This window comes from Misgurnus anguillicaudatus, chromosome 11 (genome assembly GCF_027580225.2).
Source record: "Misgurnus anguillicaudatus chromosome 11, ASM2758022v2, whole genome shotgun sequence".
NCBI lineage: Eukaryota > Metazoa > Chordata > Actinopteri > Cypriniformes > Cobitidae > Misgurnus > Misgurnus anguillicaudatus.
Window position 1 is genome coordinate 28,697,501 of NC_073347.2, and position 21,812 is coordinate 28,719,312.

The following is a 21,812-nucleotide window of genomic DNA, read 5'->3' on the forward strand; positions in this document are numbered from 1 at the left end:
GTCTGTTCCCTCTATGTGTCTCTTATAGCGTTTTCATCACGTTAAGTTTATAATTTATTTAGAAAGATTAAAGATTTGAATTAGTTCATAATATCAATAATATTACCATTTATTAAAGTTTTCACATTTTTTTCGTTTTCTATTACTTCTTTTTACCTTATATCTTAGCTTATGTCTTCTTCCTGTTTGTTCTAAATTATGATGTTTACTAATAAATATATAAACATAGCACAGACACACACACACGATATAAAGTGTTAATAATATATCTACAGGCCTATACAAATTAATTTGTATGTAAACATAATAGTTTTAGATCAAACACTTAGGCTAAAAATATAAGGAAGAAATTGAAAACAGGAAAATTATGAAATATTTAATAAATGATATTATACAGAATACATGATAGTATTGCTCTTATAAGTACGTCAGCGATTCATACTGTAAAAATAATTGATTTACCAATAAAGAACAATACATTACATACATGCACACAATTAGTAGCCAAGCCATTTAAACTTTTACTTTATTTAAAAAATAAACATAACTTGGTGAAAACATTATAAGAAACATTACACTTAAGAGAAATATAGGGGAAACAGACTTCTACAGAACACCGGATCCATAAAAATCACAGTTTAATGCTAAAACACTTCACACAGCTATTGAGAAGCATTCACTTTCTGCCACCAGTTGGGCTCCGCCCACAAAAAAACGTCATCTCTGTTTGCACGCACAAGGTCTATAGTACTCTCAATATTTGTGGTATGCTATTGTAGTTTTGTATTTGTATCAGCAAAAATGTGAATTATATGGATGGTTAAGACTCTAAATTCTGATTGGACAATCTGCAATTGTTAATTACAGAGAAACTACACATTTTACATTTATGCACAAAGTTAGTCTATTTTAAGTATTTCAGTCACTTATTCTTTATAAAGATCTGTTATATCCCGTAGGTTAACATCTAAAGCAATTGCTTAGTCTTTATCTGGAAGCTGTAAGATTCTTTCTTTCTCTCAGACAGTAAATGAAAATCAATGTCCTCTTCACAATATCACAGACAGCAAAAGGCAGAATTGTGAAGCTCTTTGTTTAATAGCCGCTGGTTTAAGATACAATCCAGACTGTTGTCCTCTAGAGAATGTCACTCATAAGGATGAGGTGTCATAGCAACAGTGAAGCATCATTTATCATTAGCTCTCCTATTCACCAATAGGAAGGAGTTGACAGAAAAGATGTGTACAGGTTAGATAAGCAGGTGACTGTAGGTTGATTTATCTGATCTTGTAAAGTTAATATTCATAACACTAATTGATGGATGTCAGAATGTGTCCTGGTCTCTTGGCTATGAGGCGTGAAATAAAGACTAACCTAAAGCTACTTAAAGGACAAGTTTGGTATTTTACACTTAAAGCCCTGTTTTCAGATTGTTTATGATAAAATAGAAAATAGAAATAGAAATTTCGACATATGCGGTTGCCCCGAGAATTTTTGGGTGTTGTTTCGCCTCCCACCTCTGTAGTGTGTGTATGGGTGCGCTGGAACGGTCCTTCCTAGAGTGCATTGGACTTTCGTTTCCAAAAACGTGAAACTCAGCGAGTGGTCAGGAGTGTTCACTGATATGCTCACACAAAAATCGCTGCAAAAGATGCTTTCCAACAGGTGTTTTAGCCTTTTGTTGTAAACTTGTGGACCTATTTTTCCAAACGCCTCACACCCGTACATTCTTCCGCTGAGAGCTTGAATAATAGACACTCCAGCCCAGTTGGTGGCGATAATCCACCTTTCCCAATTGCAAGAATACAAACAAGGTTCCCAGCGCGAAGTTATACCGTACCTCACAGCACATCTAATACAAGTCAATGGAGTTGGACAAAACTACGATAAAACCTGTTGGAAAGCATCTTTTGCAGCAATTTTTGTGTGAGCACATCAGTGAACACCCCCGACCACTCGGTGAGTTTCACGTCTTTGTAAACGAAAGTTTCATGCATTTTAGGAAGGATTGTTCCAGTGCACCTATTCAGCCATTATAGAGGTGGGAGGTGATATAAGAAACACCCGAAAATTCTGGGGCCAGCATCTTATGTCCAAATTTCAGTCAAAACCGTTCTATTTCATCATAAACAATCTGAAAACAGGGCTTTAAGTGTAAAATACCGAACTTGTCCTTTAAAGGTGCAATGTGTAACTTTTAGAAGAATCTCTTGATAGAAATGGAATATAATATACATAACTATATTATCAGTGCTGTAGCTTACAAAGTGAACTTTTTATTACCTTATGCTACGTACAAACAAAAACGCGTAGCACCGCGTTGTTCGTCCTAGATTACTTGCGGGATTAAAAAATATTTTCAACTTGTGCTAAGGCGCGTTAGAGGCGAATAGTGTGTGTTTTCACGGCAATCGTGCCGTCCAATTTGCATCGCCTTGGCGCAAGGACGCATCTGATCGCGTCTTTGCATTGACTTTGTATGTAATCTATTCATGCAAATCACTGAACTCCTGTTTGGTGTGTATGCCCTATTAGAATGAGCTATTTTTATCTACATACACCGCGGATCCCCTTACATTGAAGTCGCCATTTCACACCGCCATTGTTTCTACATTAGCCCTCAACAGCTCTTTTGAGCGCATTTGTCTTTATGTTGTCTCAGGAGATGACCTGTTTGCCTGTAGCAGCTACCGTAGCTACACTATGCACTTTGAAAGGCAGGGGTGAGCTGTGGACTGAGCTATTGGTTGCAATTCATAATCTTACCACTAGATGCCGCTAAAAATCTCCACAGTTATTTTCAGGATTCAGAGGCTGAATTATGTCTTATAAAATAAGCCTGTTCATATTATTTTGCCTTGTCTTGTAGCTCACTTGGTAGAGCAGCGCAAAGATCATGGGTTCAGTTCCCAGACAACACAAAATGTAAACCTTAAATTCTAAGTCAATTTGGATAAAAGTGTCTGCCAACATGTAAATCTACTGTAGAAGTTTTATATTACTTTTGTGTATTTTTGCCCAGTTTCCCAGACAGTCTAATCCAAGACTTAAATGGACGTTTGAGTTGTCTTTACTGGAAAAAGCTTACTCTGACATATCTGGAAAAAAACTTCTGGACATCTGTTGCACATGATTAAGTTATTTTCTTAAAATGAAATTAATATTAGTTAAAATTAAATTCATTTTAAGAAAACTTGATTCAATCATGTTGAACTGATGCACATAATTAAATTACGTAGATCCAACTTTAAAAAAAAAATCATTTTAGCAAAACTTAATTCAATAATGTGCAACTAGAGATTTTTTCAGTGTGTACTGATTTCACATTTATAAAAAGGTCACATTTATAAAAAGCTACATAATAAAACACATATTTAATATTTAATGGTATATAAAATAATAAAATAAACAAATCTATTGTATTGCTCTGCTTTCACTAAAATGTCCTGCACATTCTGTTGTGGTGTGACATTTACTGACATCATGTTTATAATAGAAGATATCATAATCAAATTATTCAATTTTGTGATTTAATTATAAAGAAGAGCGTGGTAAGTTGTCACACTTTTTACAATGTCTAACATTTACTGAGCACCATACATCACAATGGTAAAAATCTCATACCAAATTAATAAAGGAAGTCTTGGGCACATATGTTATATTCATTTTCATATCTTATCTCATTACAGAGTTGTAGACTAATTAATAGAGAATGTTCACTTGTGACAATTTGCCCCATCGCTGGGTAAGTTGTCACACTAGATTATCTAAAAAGAACAACACAACTTAATTGTGATTATTGATTTTAATTTTTAAATTCAAACCAGAATTGGAAATATTAACTCTAGGGCTTTTCACACTGCACTTAACCCCTTAGTTGTCTTCGTTTTAAACCCTCCTTTCAACCCTAGGTTAAAGATTGTTTCACAATTGTAATTTAGAAGTGGGGTTATCCCTGAAATTAACCCTAAGGTTATGAAACCCATGCTAGCCCTGCTTAAATCTCAGAGTTAGCTCAACAAAGCATGTCAGCTATCAAAAGACACGTTTTTGTCTTCTCTATTTTGTGCAAAATAATAATTTTTAACATTCATACCTAACAAAATTTTATTGCATGAAATGTTTTAAGTCAAAAAGTAAGAAAATTGTGCTAACAGTTCATTCTGGTGACGTAAGGCAATATTATTCTTAAAGTTTATATGTATTCTGAAGATCACTATACACAATATAAATAAATTAATAAAACCCAAAATGTATAGTTGGTATTAAAGCGTGAAAAACAGCTTGTATGGTTTACATTTGAATGCAAGTGCTGTACTGAAGAGCTCCTGGAGAGCTGCAGTGCATCATGGGTAGAGGATGATGCTCTCCGCTTGAGCTGTGACTCACAAATGGAAATCATGTGATGAATAAAGAGGTGCCCACTTTTGTGAATGAAATTCCTGGCTGCTAGACAGACTGATTGCTCGCTTTCACACTCTTTCCTGGGAGCCGTGCCTAATGCTGACTACATTAATGCTGTACTGCATGCTCAAGTACACACTCTCTATATTACACAATGTTATAGTATGTACTTTAGTTCATTTTTACATAATAAACAACTGGAAATGATATATAGGGGATCTTTTTGTCTCTGCAGAGAGAAGGTAAATCCTTAAATGATTTAAACGTGGCAGCAATAAAATCCAATCTGTTCTGTCTGAACATCTGGTTATTGGCTGGGTTGAATCAGAAAAATGTGTTTCTGAAAGACCAGAATAATGGGCTGTTTTTCTCACAGCTATTTGCTGTTGGCATTGACTCCACTCTACTAAGAGATGCAGTTAAGTTCTGGTAATGACAGTGATTTATTTGATGAGATTTTGAGGATCTATCAGGTGCAGGTGGTGCTGAGGCTGTGGTGATCCCGATCAGTTCAGGTGGTCAAAACCATTTCTACCTCTGCGGCAGCCCACTGAAGAGAGAGAGAGAGAGAAAGAGAGAGAGAGAGAGAGAGACATTGTTTCCTCCAGCCGTTTACTCTGGTCAATGGGGAAAACACGGGCTTGTCTGAAAGATCTGACGTGTCTGCGCATCAAATGCATGCCACTGGTTAATATCAATTTCACTGTTTTTAGGACACGGTGCCCATCGCCTCCATACATTTGCCGCTGTCTATAGATAACGGCACCTGCACCCTGCAGCTCATCGTCTTCCGCAATGGGAAACTCTTTCCTCGCACCGGGAATTCGTCAAATCTTGCGGATGATGGGAAGCGCAGAAGCGTTTCGACACCAGTTGCGTTCACCAAATTAGGTAAGGTTATATTTGTCTGGAAAGTGCATCATATATGCACGTATTAACTGATTGAATAGAAAAAACTACATTTGGGTAAGATGGCATTTATTTTGACCATAACGTCACAGGCATTTTTGAGCGTGCACGAGCGATGTGCGTGATGCTGCAACAGTTGCGCTGTGTTTACGCACGTGCGCTTATTTATATCTGCATTTTTGACACTGACCATTAAAGGTTACTGGTATTTATTTGACCATCAGAGTTTTGGTTTCTGCGTGCACTTAAATAAGGGTTTACCTGTATATGCAACACTTCAAGACTTTGGGTTGTTGATTGACGCAATGTGTCGTTCTCATGTGCAGATGGGTGTAGCCCCGTGCAGCCCGTGACAGTCTCTCTTCGACACTGGTCTTTGGGTGTAGACCCCACCGCAGCATACTGGGATTTTGAGCTGCTCGATGGACACGGCGGCTGGAGGGCGGATGGGTGCCACATAACAGGCTCCGGACACAACGCGACCACCATCAGCTGCGCGCAGGGCCACAGCAACCTCGCCGTGCTCATGGTAATGATGTGACTTCACTTCAGCCTCTTTAAGATGGGATTCAACTGATATTGGGCAGGTTGCAAGTCGTCATTGTGCACAGTGAGAATAAATAATGTATTGTTTGCATAATGGTGCAAATTGCTAAGAGTAGATGACAAGAAATCCTAGTGTGATGAGGTTTAATCAGCAAATTATGCCTAAGTGAATAAGGACTATAACATGTATTTCACACAAGAATATTTAGTTACCTTGCTTGGCCACAAGTTTTCTCTGTAACTGTTCTTTGAGACATATGTTGAACCATTAGCCTAATTGTAAAAATCTAGTGGTTGTTCGACCCTTACAAGGGCTTAGTCATCATCACTAAAAGCCCAAGCACTTTGAGTCTGTAAAAAGTGTTGTGCATGTCACTTTATATAAGAGCGTAATAAGAGAGATTGTGTGAGACTCTGCGCCCCCTTCATTCCTCATGGCACAGCTTTGGCCGGCAGCGCTTTTACGCGCACCTCAAATGTACAGAACTGCTAACTGTCTGCATCGCTTTATAATCGGTATCGTGGTCGGAATATGTCGAATGTCAGTGGTTGTTTAACTGTACGGAACTGACTGGATGAGGATTTTACCGGGAGCGCAATGGCATTTGATCACCCGTAGTGCTTTTTCCGAGCTCAAAGCCGCCGAATGTTCACCGACGACTGGGATTCAGTGGATTGGGAGGTCAGTGCAGTGCATGAAAGCGCTTTAGGACTAAAAACGACTCGTATATGTATATAGTTTGGACATATTGTCGAATAATTTACTGTAATAAGCGTGTTGAGAAGGAAAGGTTGTGTGGTGAGGTCTGGAAGAGATTCGTGTTAAAGATGCGGGCAGAATATCAAAGTGTATTCAGCACTTATTGTCGATTTAATTTGAATATATGTAGCCTACATAAGATGTTGGTAAGTGTGTCCAGGTACGGTATGTGCTTGTCATCATAAACAGCAAAGTAATTTTAGCTGCTGTAAATGAAAGTGACGGTGTTTTTAAAATGCGTTGAACTCTGCGCGTTAAGAGCGAATGTTGAATACGCGATTGAAATGTGCGCTGTGTGTTTATCCTTCAGCTGTGTTTTGTGCGTGTGTGTGTGTGTATGAGAGAGAGAGAGAGAGAGAGAGAGAGAGAGAGAGAGAGAGAGAGCTTATGCAGTCACCACACCCGCAGTCCGCAGTGTCTGAGGAGAAACAGCCTTTAAAACCATTTGCGACAGTCTTCCATGTAACCCTCGTTTATAACTGTATCTGTTTTCTCCTAATGTTGTGTTTCTGAACCTGTTGCTCCATCATGTTAACAGTTCTTGAGCTGGAGATCTTTAGTGTAGATCACTAGTGAGCCACTGGCTGATCTACAACACAGGGTACACGCAGGTTTCAATCATACTATAATATCATCTTATAAAATTGTACCATTTTCATCATACCAAGGCTTGTAACTGTTGGTGAATAATACTTATTTATTGACTTATATCAATTTAACCTTGATATCACATCATACTTATCTTTATAAAGGGAACAGCTAAATTGAACTCATTATCATCACTGTGGATTACCAGCCCAGTCACACGAAATTACGTACCTATAGTGGATTACTTGTGCACACACAGGTTAATTTTCCCTTTTATTTGTTGTTGCCAAAGCAAAGTTTTATCAATGAAATGCGGTCAGATTGTGTTTGACCCCCTTAGCAGAGATTAGCCAAAATCATTGTGATGCTTTTTTAATTTCTTGAATATTTTACTTTAACAGTAATTGTTAAACTGTGCATTTGAATATTGGACGTGTTGCTCAGCAGTGAGTTGTTTTATTGAAGATCACTGTTTTTCCAGAAGCAATTTTTTAAATGTAAATAACTTTATTTTTAATGTTGTTAAAGAGCACATATTGTCCGATTAAGGTTTTTACATTTCCTTTGGTCTGTAAGTGTGTATTAGTACATGAAACCGATATGCAAAAGGTTCATACCCCAAAGTAAACAATGACGCGAGTAATCATCTCCAACGTAAATCTCTTTTCTTGGACTACAAACACACGGATTGTAGGCAACAGTTTACTTCCTGGGATTGGTGATGTAGACAAGACCGACATTATCATAATTCCTCCCACTTTGGACTCACAGCCTGTAAGTTACTGTAACTCTTGTTAGCAACCGAATCTACCATCAAACATGGTAAGGAGCGTCACGTTTCCGGCTGACGTCAGAGGTATTCAGGCCAATCACAGCGTACAGATTAGATGGCCAGTCAGGGACACAGAGCATTTCAAATATGTGAGTTTCAGGGAAAGAGTGAAATCTGGAGCTACAAAATTGTATAGTATGAACACTTTGTATTATACCAAATACACAAAATAACGTTGTTTTTTAGCAATGAAATAGGCAGCCCAGTCTCAAGAAATTTTGTTATAGTCACGTAACTTTTTGATTCTTTTTTCGTGATATTATCACGAATTTCAGCGTTTTTTCGTGATCGTATAACAAATTCCTGTTTTAGTGTGATTATCACGTATTGGTTACTCAACTGTTTTGTCCTATTTTCTTACAATTGTCGCTTCAGTTTAGGGTTAGATTTACATAAAATAACATCCCTACCCAAACCCAACTCTAACCCTAACGCCAGGCGACATATTCAATTCAATTCAATTCAATTTTATTTATATAGCGCTTTTCACAATAGTTAATTGTTTCAAAGCAGCTTTACATTAATAGAAGCAGTGAAAAGCACAGAAAAACGACAGATAGCATGTCTTGACTAAAATGTATCAATGTCATGTGACTAGGCTGAAAGGTCACATGACCAGATCAGTTTACTTCCTGCTTGCACATCTAAAAGAAGATGTCTACCTCAGACTACTACAAAAAGAAGTAAAACATCTTAATTAACAAATAGAACTATCAAATTTGTAGGTGGGGTCTACTACAGATATATTTTGAGGATTTTTTTAATGGTCACAATTGTGACCGGTATTATAACACACTGTTTTCTCTAATGTAAATATGTTTTATTGAATTTTTTATGAGGTCCGACTATGATGTTTCCCACCGGTCACTATTGTGACCAAGTATAAAACCTAATATTTCACTAACTTAACCAACATAAAATCAAAGGCGGCATAAAGTTTGTATGTTAGGGAGGTCTAAGGAGTAAATTGCATGTATTCAAATTCCAAGAAAAAATTTGGGATTAAATGTCACACAGTGATGTGGTTTAAATCAGCTTAGTTCCAGACAGACTAACTATTGCGGCATAATTATGTTATCCACAGTTGAGGATTTTGCAAATTGGGTGCCCAATGCGAAGGTATATATGGTAACTAAGGGTCACCTTCCGATCTATAACTGTCACTGTCCCACAGGTGGGACGTTTGGCATTACATATTTAAAACAATAATTACATAGTCTAAACCTACACCAATCTTGACAAACTATATACCGTTGGAAAGCTCTAAGAATGTAGTTTTAATATATCAACACCATTTTGAAAAAAAAAGTATGTAGTAAGAGTCATTTTCTAAAATGTCGCAGACCAACAGTTGGGCCCAAAATGTTATTACATATTTATTTGTAAATATCCCATTAACCTGAAATAACCTCGACAAACTATATATTGTTGGAAAGCTCAGGGAATGTTGTTTTCATATTTCAAGGCCATTTGATGATAGAATTTGTATAGGGACAGTTATTTTGTTAAATGTCACTCACCCCATAGGAATACATATAAATGATTATATATTTATAACACTAATACCCTATAAACTTGAAATAATCTTGACAAACTATATATTGTTGGAAAGCTCAGGGAATGTAGTTTTCATATTTCAAGGCCATTTGATGATGGAAATTTAGTAGGGACAGTCATTTTGTCATTTGTCACTGACCCAGTAGGAGTCCATATGAATTCGTATATATTCATAATTCTAATATTCTTCAAAATGAATATATGAATCTTCAAAAATCTTGACAAACTATATATCGTTGGAAAGCTCTAAGAATGTAGTTTTCATATTTCAAAACTTTTTTGCATTAAACACAATGCAGAGACAGTAATTTATTAACTTGTGACAAGATATGGCAACTAACGGTTGACACCTGGCCTTGGTTGGTAAAACCACTAAAAGTGTGACAGAAACTTCATTTTTTGTTATTTTCACCTAAAATTTGGTTCAGAACTAGTTGAGACTTGTGTCTTTATTGGTGTGGTGTTTTGAGAGTAAAACATTTTAATTTTTATATACATTTGATTAGAGAGTATATACTTTATTGCATTATTTTTATTATTTAAAATAAATTTAAACGGGTATAACTTTTTTGTCATTTAATATTTACCACTTCAAACACCTCAGTGTAAAACTATAAATTGTCTTCTTAAAAAAGAGACCAAGATTTTGCTTCTAAACCAAAGAATGCCAGAGTTATAGTAATTTTAACGTGCAGATCACCTTTTCACCCCCCCATTCAAAAGGGGCAGTGACAGTAGGGTTAAGAGAAAATGAAACCTCTTAAAGATCGGAAGGTGACCCTTAGTTACCATATATACCTTCGCATTGGGCAAAAAAAATATATAAAAAAATAAATCAGTAAAAGTAGTATACACCAATATATAAAGTGACATTCTAATGCAAGCACCAAATCTAACCATAAACCGAAGTGACAATGGTTTAAAAATAGGAAAAAGCAGTTGAGTAACCAAAAACGTGATAATCACACGAAAACAGGAATTCATTATACGATCACGAAAAAACGCGGAAATTCGTAATAATATCACGAAAAAAGAATCAAAAATTTATTTAGGAAATAGGTGCACTTTAAAGTGATAGTTCACCCCAAAATGATAATTTTATCATAAATTCGTTCTAAACCGACAAGTGCTCCGATTGAAAGCCATCGCCAAAAAGGTCCATGTTCCATCAGTTGTTCAATAATAATATCATGAAGCGACGAGAACACTTTTGTGCGCAAAGAAAATAAAACGAACGTTTTTATTCAACAATTTGTTCTCCTCCTTGGTTGTTCAGTGCGCATACACGACCAGACAATGACGGATGCTGCTGACGTAGTTTCCAGACCCAGAATACGCTGGCAAGTAATTTGCGCATTTATACAGGCTGTTTAAGTATTGTTTACAATGTTTGCATATTGGCTTAAATAAAAAGCGGTAAAAACATTGCCAACTACGTCAGCAGATGACGTCAGCAGCATGTGCCATAGTCTGCTTGTATACACGCACTGAATTACTTGGAGGAGGAGACTTTTTTTTTTTTAATAAAATAGTTAGTTTGAACACAAAAGTGTTCTTGTCGCTTCATAATATTATTATTGGAACATGGACTTTCTGGCAATGTCTTTCATTCTTTGTGGAAAAGAATTGTGAAACTAACTGAAGTCAATGGGACAGACAAAAGCCTCCTGGTTTTCATCAAAAATATCTAAAAATGTCTTCTGAAGACACTCGGAGCACTTTATGGTTTAGAACGACACAAGGGTAAGTGATTGATGGGGTGAACAATCCCTTTAATTTGTACTAAAAATGTCAAATTGATTGCCATTCTCGTACAGCTGATACCAGCCAAAAATATACTGTGGTGAATGATTCATTGTATTTAGATCTGACATTTGGAAAGTGAATAAAGCACTGTATTGTAAATTATCAAGCGTTGACCTTTGACCAGCAAAACATAAACTCTTTATAGATTCATGCAGCTCAAGGGAGTTCAAACAAACATGAGTTGCATGTTAAACTGTTAAGAGAAGGGTGGAGAGAGTGTGATGTTTATTGCACATTCAGCTTGTCTTTCACCTTCATGACATCCCAGCGGTCAGCCGGTTAGACACCTGCTGCCGTGGTCTGATAGAAATAGTTATTGATTTCAAATTCCTGGAAAATCAATCATTCCAGTTTATCACATTGACCAGTGGTAACATCTAGACAAGGACTAAAATAACCAAACAGTTCATTAAGCCTTTGCTTTAATGATGAAAGCTTCTGTCCTGTCAGACTTTCGCAGAAGAAAATTCCTTCAGTAAGAGCAAATGTCATGTTTACTAATAAAATCACATGTAGGAATATGTTTAAGGGCCTGAGACTGAATCACGCTGTACTTATCTGTTCTTAGGTCATTTTCATTCACATACAGAAAGTGGTTGTATATATAATGCAGAATATTTATTTCTTTTCTGACATATCTGCACTTTCTTTTGTTTTCGGTTCAGATTCAGTCTGTTGTTCTGGGCTGATAAGTCAGTGAGTTTTTTTTGTTGCATTGAATATCTCTGAAAATTTATTTATATAGCATTTTTTACAATGTTGTGTTGTTTTAAAGAGGACATTTTAAATTTTTAAGATAAATCAAATAAATCTTTGGTTGTCCCCAGAGTGTGTATGTGAAGCTCAAAATACCATATAGATAATTTATAATAACATGTTTAAATCGCCACTTTGTAGATGTGAGCAAAATTGTGCCGGTTTGGATGTGTCCTTTTAAATGCAAATGAGTTGATCTCTGCACTAAATGGAAGTGCCGTGGTTGGATAGTGCAGATTAACGGGCGGTATTATCCCCTTCTGACATCACAAGGGGAGCCAAATTTCTATGACCTATTTTTTCACATGCTTGCAGAGAATGGTTTACCAAAACTAAGTTAATGGGTTGTTCTTTTTCACATTTTCTAGTTTGATAGAAGCACTGAGGATCCCATTATAGCACTTAAACATGGAATAAGTCAGATTTTCATGATATGTCCCCTTTAAGAAGCTTTACACAAAAATATTTTGATTTAGGTGTCTTAATAAGATGAGTTTAAAGCAAATATTTCAGATAATGGACAAACTAAAGTATTTTTATCTTTTGTCAAACAAATCTTTGGACACAACCCTGAAATTTCAGATTTGGAGGCAAATCTTATGACTTCTGGCCTGGTGTCTGATGTTGATCGTGTGAATTACTGAATACACATTTAATGTAATCACAAGCATCTGAGAGCAGTAAAGTAACTGCAAAGCAAAGGTTTTTAACCTTTTTTTAGGCCAAGGACCCCTGAATAGATAGAGAGAGACCATCAGTACATATATCATTTACATACTTTGTTTTGATGGTTATGTTACAAAGATATTAAAGATGTCCGATGTACATTTCCTTTGGTGTGTAAGTGTGTATTAGTACATGTTAACAATATGTAAAAGTTACAAACCCCAAAGTAAACGATGACGCAAGTGTAGAGAAGACCCAGTATCACGAAATTATGTACTTATAGTCACATACATTTGTGAGTCTTCTCCCTGACACTGACGCGTTTTTCTGTTTACATGTCATTGTCACATATTTGTTACTCAACTGTTTTGTCCTATTTTCTTACCATTGTCGCTTCAGTTTAGGGTTAGATTTACATAAAATGACATCCTTACCCCAACTCTAACCCTAATGCCAGGCGAGAGTGGTTTAAAAATCATAAAATATTTAAAAAATGATGAAAAATGGTATAAACCAATACTTAAAGTGACATCCTAACGCAAACACCAAATATAACCCTAAACCGAAGCGAAAATATTTGAAAATAGGACAAAACAGTTAATTTACAAATACGTGACAATGACACGTAAACAGAAATACGTGTCAGTGTCACGAAAAAGACTCACAAAATTACGTGAATATAGGTACATAATTTCGTGATACAGGGTTGGATTATCATAATTCCTCCCACTTGGGACTCACAGCCTGTAAGTTACCATTTGTTAAGCGTCACATTTCCGGCTGACGTCAAAGATATTTAGGCCAATCACAACGTACAGATTAGCTGGCCAATCAGGGACACAGAGCATTTCAAATTTGTGCGTTTCAGGAAAAGAGTGAAATCTGGAGCTACAAAAATATACAGTATGTGGAAAATAATGTGTTTTTTTAACCATAAACTACGCGAACACATTGTACTATACCAAATACACAAAATAAAGTTTTTTAGCAATGAAATAGGTGCTCTTAAAAACATTAATTTTTGGTATACACAGTCACGTACTGTTAACAAACTACATAACATTTGAATTGTACTGAATAGATTTTAAGGTGGGAACTTTAAGTTTTAACATTTTTTATTAGCTGCATTTTTGATACCTATTTTCATTTCCTAGAAAAATATTTTGAGTTTAAACAATATTTGTAGGACTCCCATGGACCCCCAAGAGGTTTCAGACCTCCTGTAAAGACCCATGTATTATATTATTACTGCAGTGTTTCAGGACCCTGGACAGCTCCAGTATCAGAACTCCGTTAAAGGCAGGGTCCATGATCTCTGAAAGCCAATGTTGACATTTAAAATCACCTAAACAAACACGCCCCTACCCCAATAGAATCTGGACCTTCTTTTTATAGACCCCCTCAAACATACGCAACCCAGGCAACGATGTCGGTTAGTAGATACGCCCCTAACTGCTGATTGGCTACAAGTGTGTTTTGATAGTCGACCTGATTCCCTTTTCCAAAGTGTTTTTCAAAAATTTCTCTGACTCTACCCTCTTTCAGCTCTGATCAGTCATTATCTCACTTCATCACATTGACAAGGTCTACCTAGTCATCCTCACAGCATGCTGGTGTGTCGCCTTGCTTGTCAGAGGTAAAGACTAATGTTGTATGTCTTTGAACCACAGCACAGTTTAAAAGTACCTCTCTCAGTTAATGTTTGAAGCAGGTGCGGCCTGTTTTGTGTACAGATGAGAGTCATTGCTAGATGTATTACCTGTTCCATTAGCAGCCAGTCAACACACACGTTTGTAGATGCACTAGAAAGGGATTAACTGATGAGAGATGGACTTTAAAGGCGAATGAAAGATAGCAGTGGGCAGCTATCACTGCAGTGCCCGGGAGCAACTGAAGGAAAGATGACTTGATCAAGGGCACCACAGTCATGAGTATCGAGCCGGCGACCCTCGGGTTAAAGCGTCTCTTAATGTTGAATTCTGATCCTTCACCAAACATGTTTGTGATCATGTGTTTATTAAGCATCAGATTGAGTTACGCTCTCTATTTTATTGATCAAATCAAATGTTTTCCCTTTAAAGCTCTTTATATTTTTTCCTTTGGAAAAGGTCACGTTAAGAAGATTTTAAACGTTTATCAACTTTTTATTTATTTTGACATTTTCTTGCTCATGCATTATTTGAATTTGTCTGAGTGGTATTTTGTATATTGATATGTGGTTGCCATGATGTTCTTGAGTGGTTGTTCTTGCGTCATATCAAATGAACTTCAGCCATGTTGTTTTATTGTAGTCTCTCTTTGTGTAGTCTCTCTTTGGATTTCTGGCTATAGTGTTATTTCCATCAAGTGAAAATATGACTGATATTAACTACAGTTAATTTTAAAAGAATGACCCCCGAGCTGGGAATTGAACTCGGGTCGCCAAAAGTGCTAAAGCACCATATGTCGGAGCGCTGCCCACTCACTACACCGTCGGCTCCGACTGTGGTGTGTTTATTGATGATGTCTCTCATGTTTTTATCACTGATAGCAGTTATTCAATAACATGTGTTTAAATGTAGGCTGTTTTTAGTCTGATTATTAATCGGTTCTGACTCAGCTGTCTTTGGAGTCATCATCTGTTCCCCCGGCGGAGATGGTTGTAGTCAGCAGACAGACTGCATTAGTGTATCTTTCTCCTGACACAACCTTCTGGAAGTGAATAACGTTCATTCTTCTGCTGTTGCTTTCCTCTCTTCATTCAAATCAGTGTTGATGTTCTGCTGAGGTCCAGATAAATACAAAGACACAAATATCATCTACGTATCTGCAGTCTTTGAGTAAAGTTTTGCTTTAAATGAAGTAGTCATAACAGTTAAAGTGAATCTGTTTTTTTGTCCAACATGTTAATTGATATTCTTTTTTGTTCTTTTTTTATTATAAGTGCAAAACATACAACAGATAGTTACCGTAAGTAGTAAACAACAAAAACAAAACAAAATTGTTAATTGATATTCTGATATGTGATGGCATTCAGTGTTGAGTACTGAAAAGTAATTCAAAAAAAGTAATTATTACTAGTTACTAGTTACATCTTCAATCATGTTATTAGATTACTGTATGAATTTCTCTCTTAAAAAGTATTTAATTACTTAAAATCCTATTTAGTGAATGATACGAAGATGGGCATTAAAACTACTTTTTCCTCAACATAGTCCTAATTACTGCTTATTACAACCCTATATCACGAAATTGCGTGACTATTTAACGCATGGACCAGTGTGAAAATGTCACGCTTTGCCGCGTTTGAGCGTGAGCATGTCACGCTTTTTTGTTTGTGTCACTGTCACGTATTGGTTACTCAACTTTTTTGTCCTATTTTCAAACCATTGTCGCTTCGGTTTAGGGTTAGATTTGGTGCTTGTGTTATATGTCACTTTAAGTATTTGTCACTTTAAGTATTGGTTTATTAAAAAAAAAATACAATACTTATTCTTTTATATTTTCTAAACTTTAACCAATTGTCACCTGAAGTTGGGGTTAGAGTTTGTTTAGGTAAGGGTGTCATTTTATGTAAATCTAACCCTAAACCGAAGCGACAATGGTAAGAAATTAGGATAAAAAAGTTGAGTAACCAATACGTGACAGTGACACAAACAGAAAGCGTGACATGGTCACGCTCAAACGCGGCAAAGTGTGACATTTTCACGCTGGTCCATGCGTGAAATAGTCACGCAATTTCGTGATACTGGGTTGGCTTATTAATACTTAGTAAAGTAATTGATAAGTTTAAGTTTTTGTAGGAATTTGATAGAATTAAGGATGTAGAATAAGGTTTACAGAATCAGGCATTAATATGTGTTTTTTAAGTATTTATAAATGCGAGAAGACGTTTCAGCACTCAGACAAGGCCATGAATGTTCTGAAAAGCATTGTTTAAAATGGTTCTTATCTTATAGGCGCATTTTACTAACGCGCTCATTAAATAACAAAAACAATATTGCGCCATTGACTTTAGACCAGGTTTTAGTTGGTCAACGGCGTAGTCTATTTTAGTTGCTTCAAAATAACAACGCGCAACAATGCGCCTGAACACACCTTGTTTTCAGACGTGACGCTGGACGTAAACATGATAAATGCGCCGGGTTCAAACTAGCACTTGCGGGTGTATGATAGTGCCCTTAGACTTTAAATTTTGATGTTAAATCCACAAGTTGTATTCCATACCAGGCACGTAATTTTTTTATTCTTTTTTGTGATACTGTGACGAAGTTCCGTGTTTTTTCGTGATCGTATCAAGAATTTCTGTTTACGTGTCATTGTCACGTATTGGTTACTCAACTGTTTTTTTCTTACCATTGTCGCTTCGGTTTAAGGTTAGATTGACATAAAATGACATCCTTACCCAAACCCAACTCTAACTCTAATGCCAGGCGACAATGGTTTAAAATGTAGAAACTATTAAAAAATGTTTTATAAACTAATACTTAAAGTGACATCCTAAATGCAAACACCAAATCTAACCCTAAACGGAAGCAAAAATGGTTTGAAAATAGGAAAAAGCAGTTGAGTAACCAACACGTGACAATGACGCGTAAACAAAAATTTGTGATACGATCTCGAAAAACGCGGAAATTTGTGACGGTATCACGAAAAAGAATCAAAACATTACGTCCCTATAGGCAGAGTCGTATAATAAGAGAGTTACGAAACGCTTTGATCTTGCCGCCGCACGGTCACGTGATCCATGTAACGTTCTACAGTTCCAAACCAAGCAGGGCTGTCAATCTGTTTGCATAGGTTTTCAGCCATTTTAGGTAAATATTAGCTTGTAATGTGAATTGATCACTATACTTACTATGTTTATAACGTTTTTTTTTACTAGGGAGTGATGGAAATACAGTAAATCAATAAATAAAGATACAGTTAATGGTGACCCAAAGATAACTGTGGTTATCTATACCAACTACAGCAACACAGTTTATCTTTTATTTTGTAGCAAAAATATGGCTATATAAATGGCTATCAATCTGCTAAAAACATAATTCCTACACTTTTACTTTATTAAAATCACAAAAAAGATCGCCAACGCGGTTATTTGTAACAGTGAAGCATAACAGAAACACACTAAATTAATATTTAATTGTATTTATAGTACACATGAAATGTAAATATAATTATACATGATTTTCGAGGATACATCACTCGTATTACTTACCGAACACAATGAAACACATAGCAGCATTGTGAAGCAGTGTGACTTTCTTATAAGGCATTTAGCTTGTCGCTGTTGCCCCCTAGTGTTACTCGTAATATATAAAAAAGATAAGTATAAAATAGATGGCCACCAGTAATAAAATATTAAACCATTAAATCTATATTATTCACACATTATACACAACTCATTAAAATATAAACATTTTACTAGTTATTATTAACGATAATCATTACCTACAGCAGAGTTCATAAAATATCACTGTTGACTATATTCATAAAATGTCTGAAAATGTAAAGAGAAACGGTAATTTCATCGATTTACCAGCAGGTGCCATTGAAATGAATGGGCTTCAGTGCTGCGTTTGGAACTATGCGTCACTCCATGACACGCTGTTACTTCCGCATTCCATTCTTACAACGGACGTCTATGTGAGTGTCGTAACTCTCTTATTATATGACTCTGCCTATAGGTACGTAATTTTGTGAGACTGTGTAGCCCAGTGGTTCCCAAACTTTTTCAGCGTGCGGCCCCCCTTGTGTATGGTGCATTCGCGGCCCCCAAAGAAAATTTGTGACAAAAAACTGTTCTAAAACTCAACATTTTAATTAAAAAAAACATTAAATTATACAAAAACGTAGTGCATTTGGTTAGTAGCCTTATTTTTTTAGGTTTAATTACACAGAATTCATGATAAATTAATGTATTTCATAAAATGTCATAAAACTCGGCCCCCAATTTGAAAACCACTGGTGTAGCCCATATACAGTATTTAGTTTAATTACATCAGAAGTAACTGTAATTAAATAATATTTAAGGAAAAAGTAATTAAATTACAGTAACTTATTACTTAGTAACTAGTTACACCCAGATGTAATTTTAGTCTTATAGAAAGTAAAAAATAAGACAGGCAGGCATACATTCTTTTCTATGTACTGTAGCTTTACAGTTTTTACAAGTATGTGAAGAATAAAGCAAATATGAATCAGTATTGTGTTTGACCTCTGTGACCTAATGATATTAAACCCTATTGTTTTTTATTCTCTCTGCTTGAATAAATGACCCTGTTAACAGCTGCTAATAAAATGATATTGGATGAGAATTGACACTGTTTACAGCTGGGGTTAAATGAGTCTCCAGTGAGCACTTGTGATGAACATTTACATTTAGGCATTTAGCAGACGCTTTTATCCAAAGCTACTTAAAAAAGTAAGGAAAATAATCGAGCGATTCATCTTACTGTAGGAACGTCTCTCAGTTCTGCTCACATCTCTCAGTACATTAATGCATGCTGAAAAGAGCTTAAAATAACAATAAAACCATTTTTCTCTCAGTGATGATTTTAATCTAATTACAAGTGTGAGGTCTCGAGCACTCAATTATTTTGTTGATATACAACACTGTACAAAAGTCAGATAGGGCGTATTCGATGCTTCCCACATCTTTGTGTCTTCTTGTGTATGTGTGTGTTTGTGTTTGAGCAGGTTTTTCTTACAGACTCTTTGTAATGAGAGCAGTAAAACTGATGTACTGTTGGTCTTTGTGTTCTCCTGTGGAAGATAAAGACTTGGAGGAAATGGTTGCTGTGTAATTTAGTTTCGAGGGAGATAAGCAGAGTTTGTCTTACTGTTTTATTTCTCAGTGTGTGTGTTAGTTCATTTGTGAATAAGAGAGAAATGTTGTTCATCTCTGTTTTTAGATATTGTAGCATTGTGAGCCCAATTCTCATTACTGTCTCATTGTAGTCTCATCTGTAGTGGAGAGATGACTGCAGTAGATTACAGATATACAGCATGTTGCTTTGTGTTTTATCACACTCTTCTGATAGAAATACCCACAGGGCAGATGAGAGATGTGCCGGATTATCAAAGGTGAAATCTAATCTGGATGCTGAGATTAGCTCTCGACACACCGCGGACGGTCGCTCGGATGCCCCAGTAACCGCTGCACATGTAAATGGCTCATGGATGACGATCACTTAAACCCAAACATCTCAGACAGAAGAGCTGTCAGTGTGCGATATTAGACTGTCATGTACAGACATAATGACAGAGAGATTGAAGCGTGGAAAGATGCTGACACAAGACACTCAATTGCTGATAGATTTGGCTTATTATTAATGTGTCTTCACGCATGTATTTATTCAAACTCTGTGTCATCTCAAATATATTCAGTTCAGTTTTATTTCTATGCTATATTTCCCATATATTTAATCTGTATAAAGTAATGCCTCCCATCAAATTCTGATGTCAGAGCTCTTAAAGGGGACATATCATGAAAATCTGACTTTACGAAGCTCCCGTTCCACCACATCCCAAAGATGGTCTATTGGGTTGAGATCTGGTGACTGTGGGTGCCAATTTAGTACAGTGAACTCATTTTCATGTTCAAGAAACCAATTTTAAATGATTCGAGCTTTGTGACATGGTGCATTATCCTGCTGGAAGTAGCCATCAGAGGATGGGTACATGGTGGTCATAAAGGGATGGACATGGTCAGAAACAATGCTCAGGTAGGCTGTGGCATTTAAACGATGCCCAATTGGCACTAAGGGGCCTAAAGTGTGCCAAGAAAACATCCCCCACACCATTACACTACCACCATCAGCCTGCACAGTGGTAACAAGGGATGATGAATCCATGTTCTCATTTCGTTTACACCAAATTCTGACTCTACCATCTGAATGTCTCAACAGAAATCGAGACTCATCAGACGAGGTAATATATTTCCAGTCTTCAACTGTCCAATTTTGGTGAGCTCGTGCAAATTGTAGCCTCTTTTTCCTATTTGTAGTGGAGATGAGTGGTACCCGGTGGGGTCTTCTGCTGTTGTAGCCCATCAGCCTCAAGGTTATGCGTGTTGTGGCTTCACAAATGCTTTGCTGCATACCTCGGTTGTAACAAGTGGTTATTTCAGTCAAAGTCTGTCAGCTTGAATCAGTCGGCCCATTCTCGTCTGACCTCTAGCATCAACAAGGCATTTTCGCCCACAAGACTGCCGCATACTGGATGTTTTTTCCTTTTCACACCATTCTTTGTAAACCCTAGAAATAATGTGCTTAAAAATCCCAGTAACTGAGCAAATTGTGAAATACTCAGACTGGCCCGTCTGGCACCAACAACCATGCCACGCTCAAAATTGCTTAAATCACCTTTCTTTCCCATTCTGACATTCAGTTTGGAGTTCAGGAGATTGTCTTGACCACCATTGCATTACCACCATGGATGTGCATTATTTTCTTATAATGCAACGGCCCGTCGTCAATTATTCCTTACATACTTTAAAAAAAAAATACTTGTGTTCATTTTGAGACAAACAATGGCACTGATATAGGTTAAGATATGTCAGGGCAAGATGTTTTTAAATGAAGGCACCTCAAATATGCATTTTAGTCTGAGACTAGAAAAACTCTGTCCGGGAAACCATCTCATTATATTACAGTTGCTGTGTAGCGTAGTGTAGCAATGCTAATGTGTGCTTTACACAGAAGAAAGTTATTGGTGACAGCAGATGCGAGGAAGTCTCTGTAGTGTACTGGGACTTTATGAACGATAATGCCGAATTATTTCAATGCTGTTATACACACTTTGTGTGTGAGTGTCACCCTATGGCGAATGATTTTGATTGGCTGAGGCATCGTTCTCGCTCTGACAGATGCTCATCGTAACCTTCACACATCTGTGGTATTATCACTATAAACCTGCACGTGCCAGACAGAAAGCAACCAGTCAGATGAGAGAGGTGTGTGTGTAGTTAAGCAGTCATTTAGCAGACCAATGCACAGTACAATACAG

General features: G+C 36.6%; 1 protein-coding gene across 2 annotated transcripts in view; it reads left to right on the forward strand.

Moving 5' to 3' along the window:
* Positions 1–21,812, forward strand: part of adgra1b (adhesion G protein-coupled receptor A1b) — a 105,429-nt gene that overhangs the window by 54,227 nt on the left and 29,390 nt on the right. For both annotated transcript variants that reach the window (XM_055170198.2, XM_055170199.2), the window contains 2 exons: positions 5,118–5,295; positions 5,640–5,842. In XM_055170198.2, coding sequence (XP_055026173.2) covers positions 5,118–5,295; positions 5,640–5,842 — 381 coding nt within the window. The remainder of the gene's footprint in view (positions 1–5,117; positions 5,296–5,639; positions 5,843–21,812) is intronic.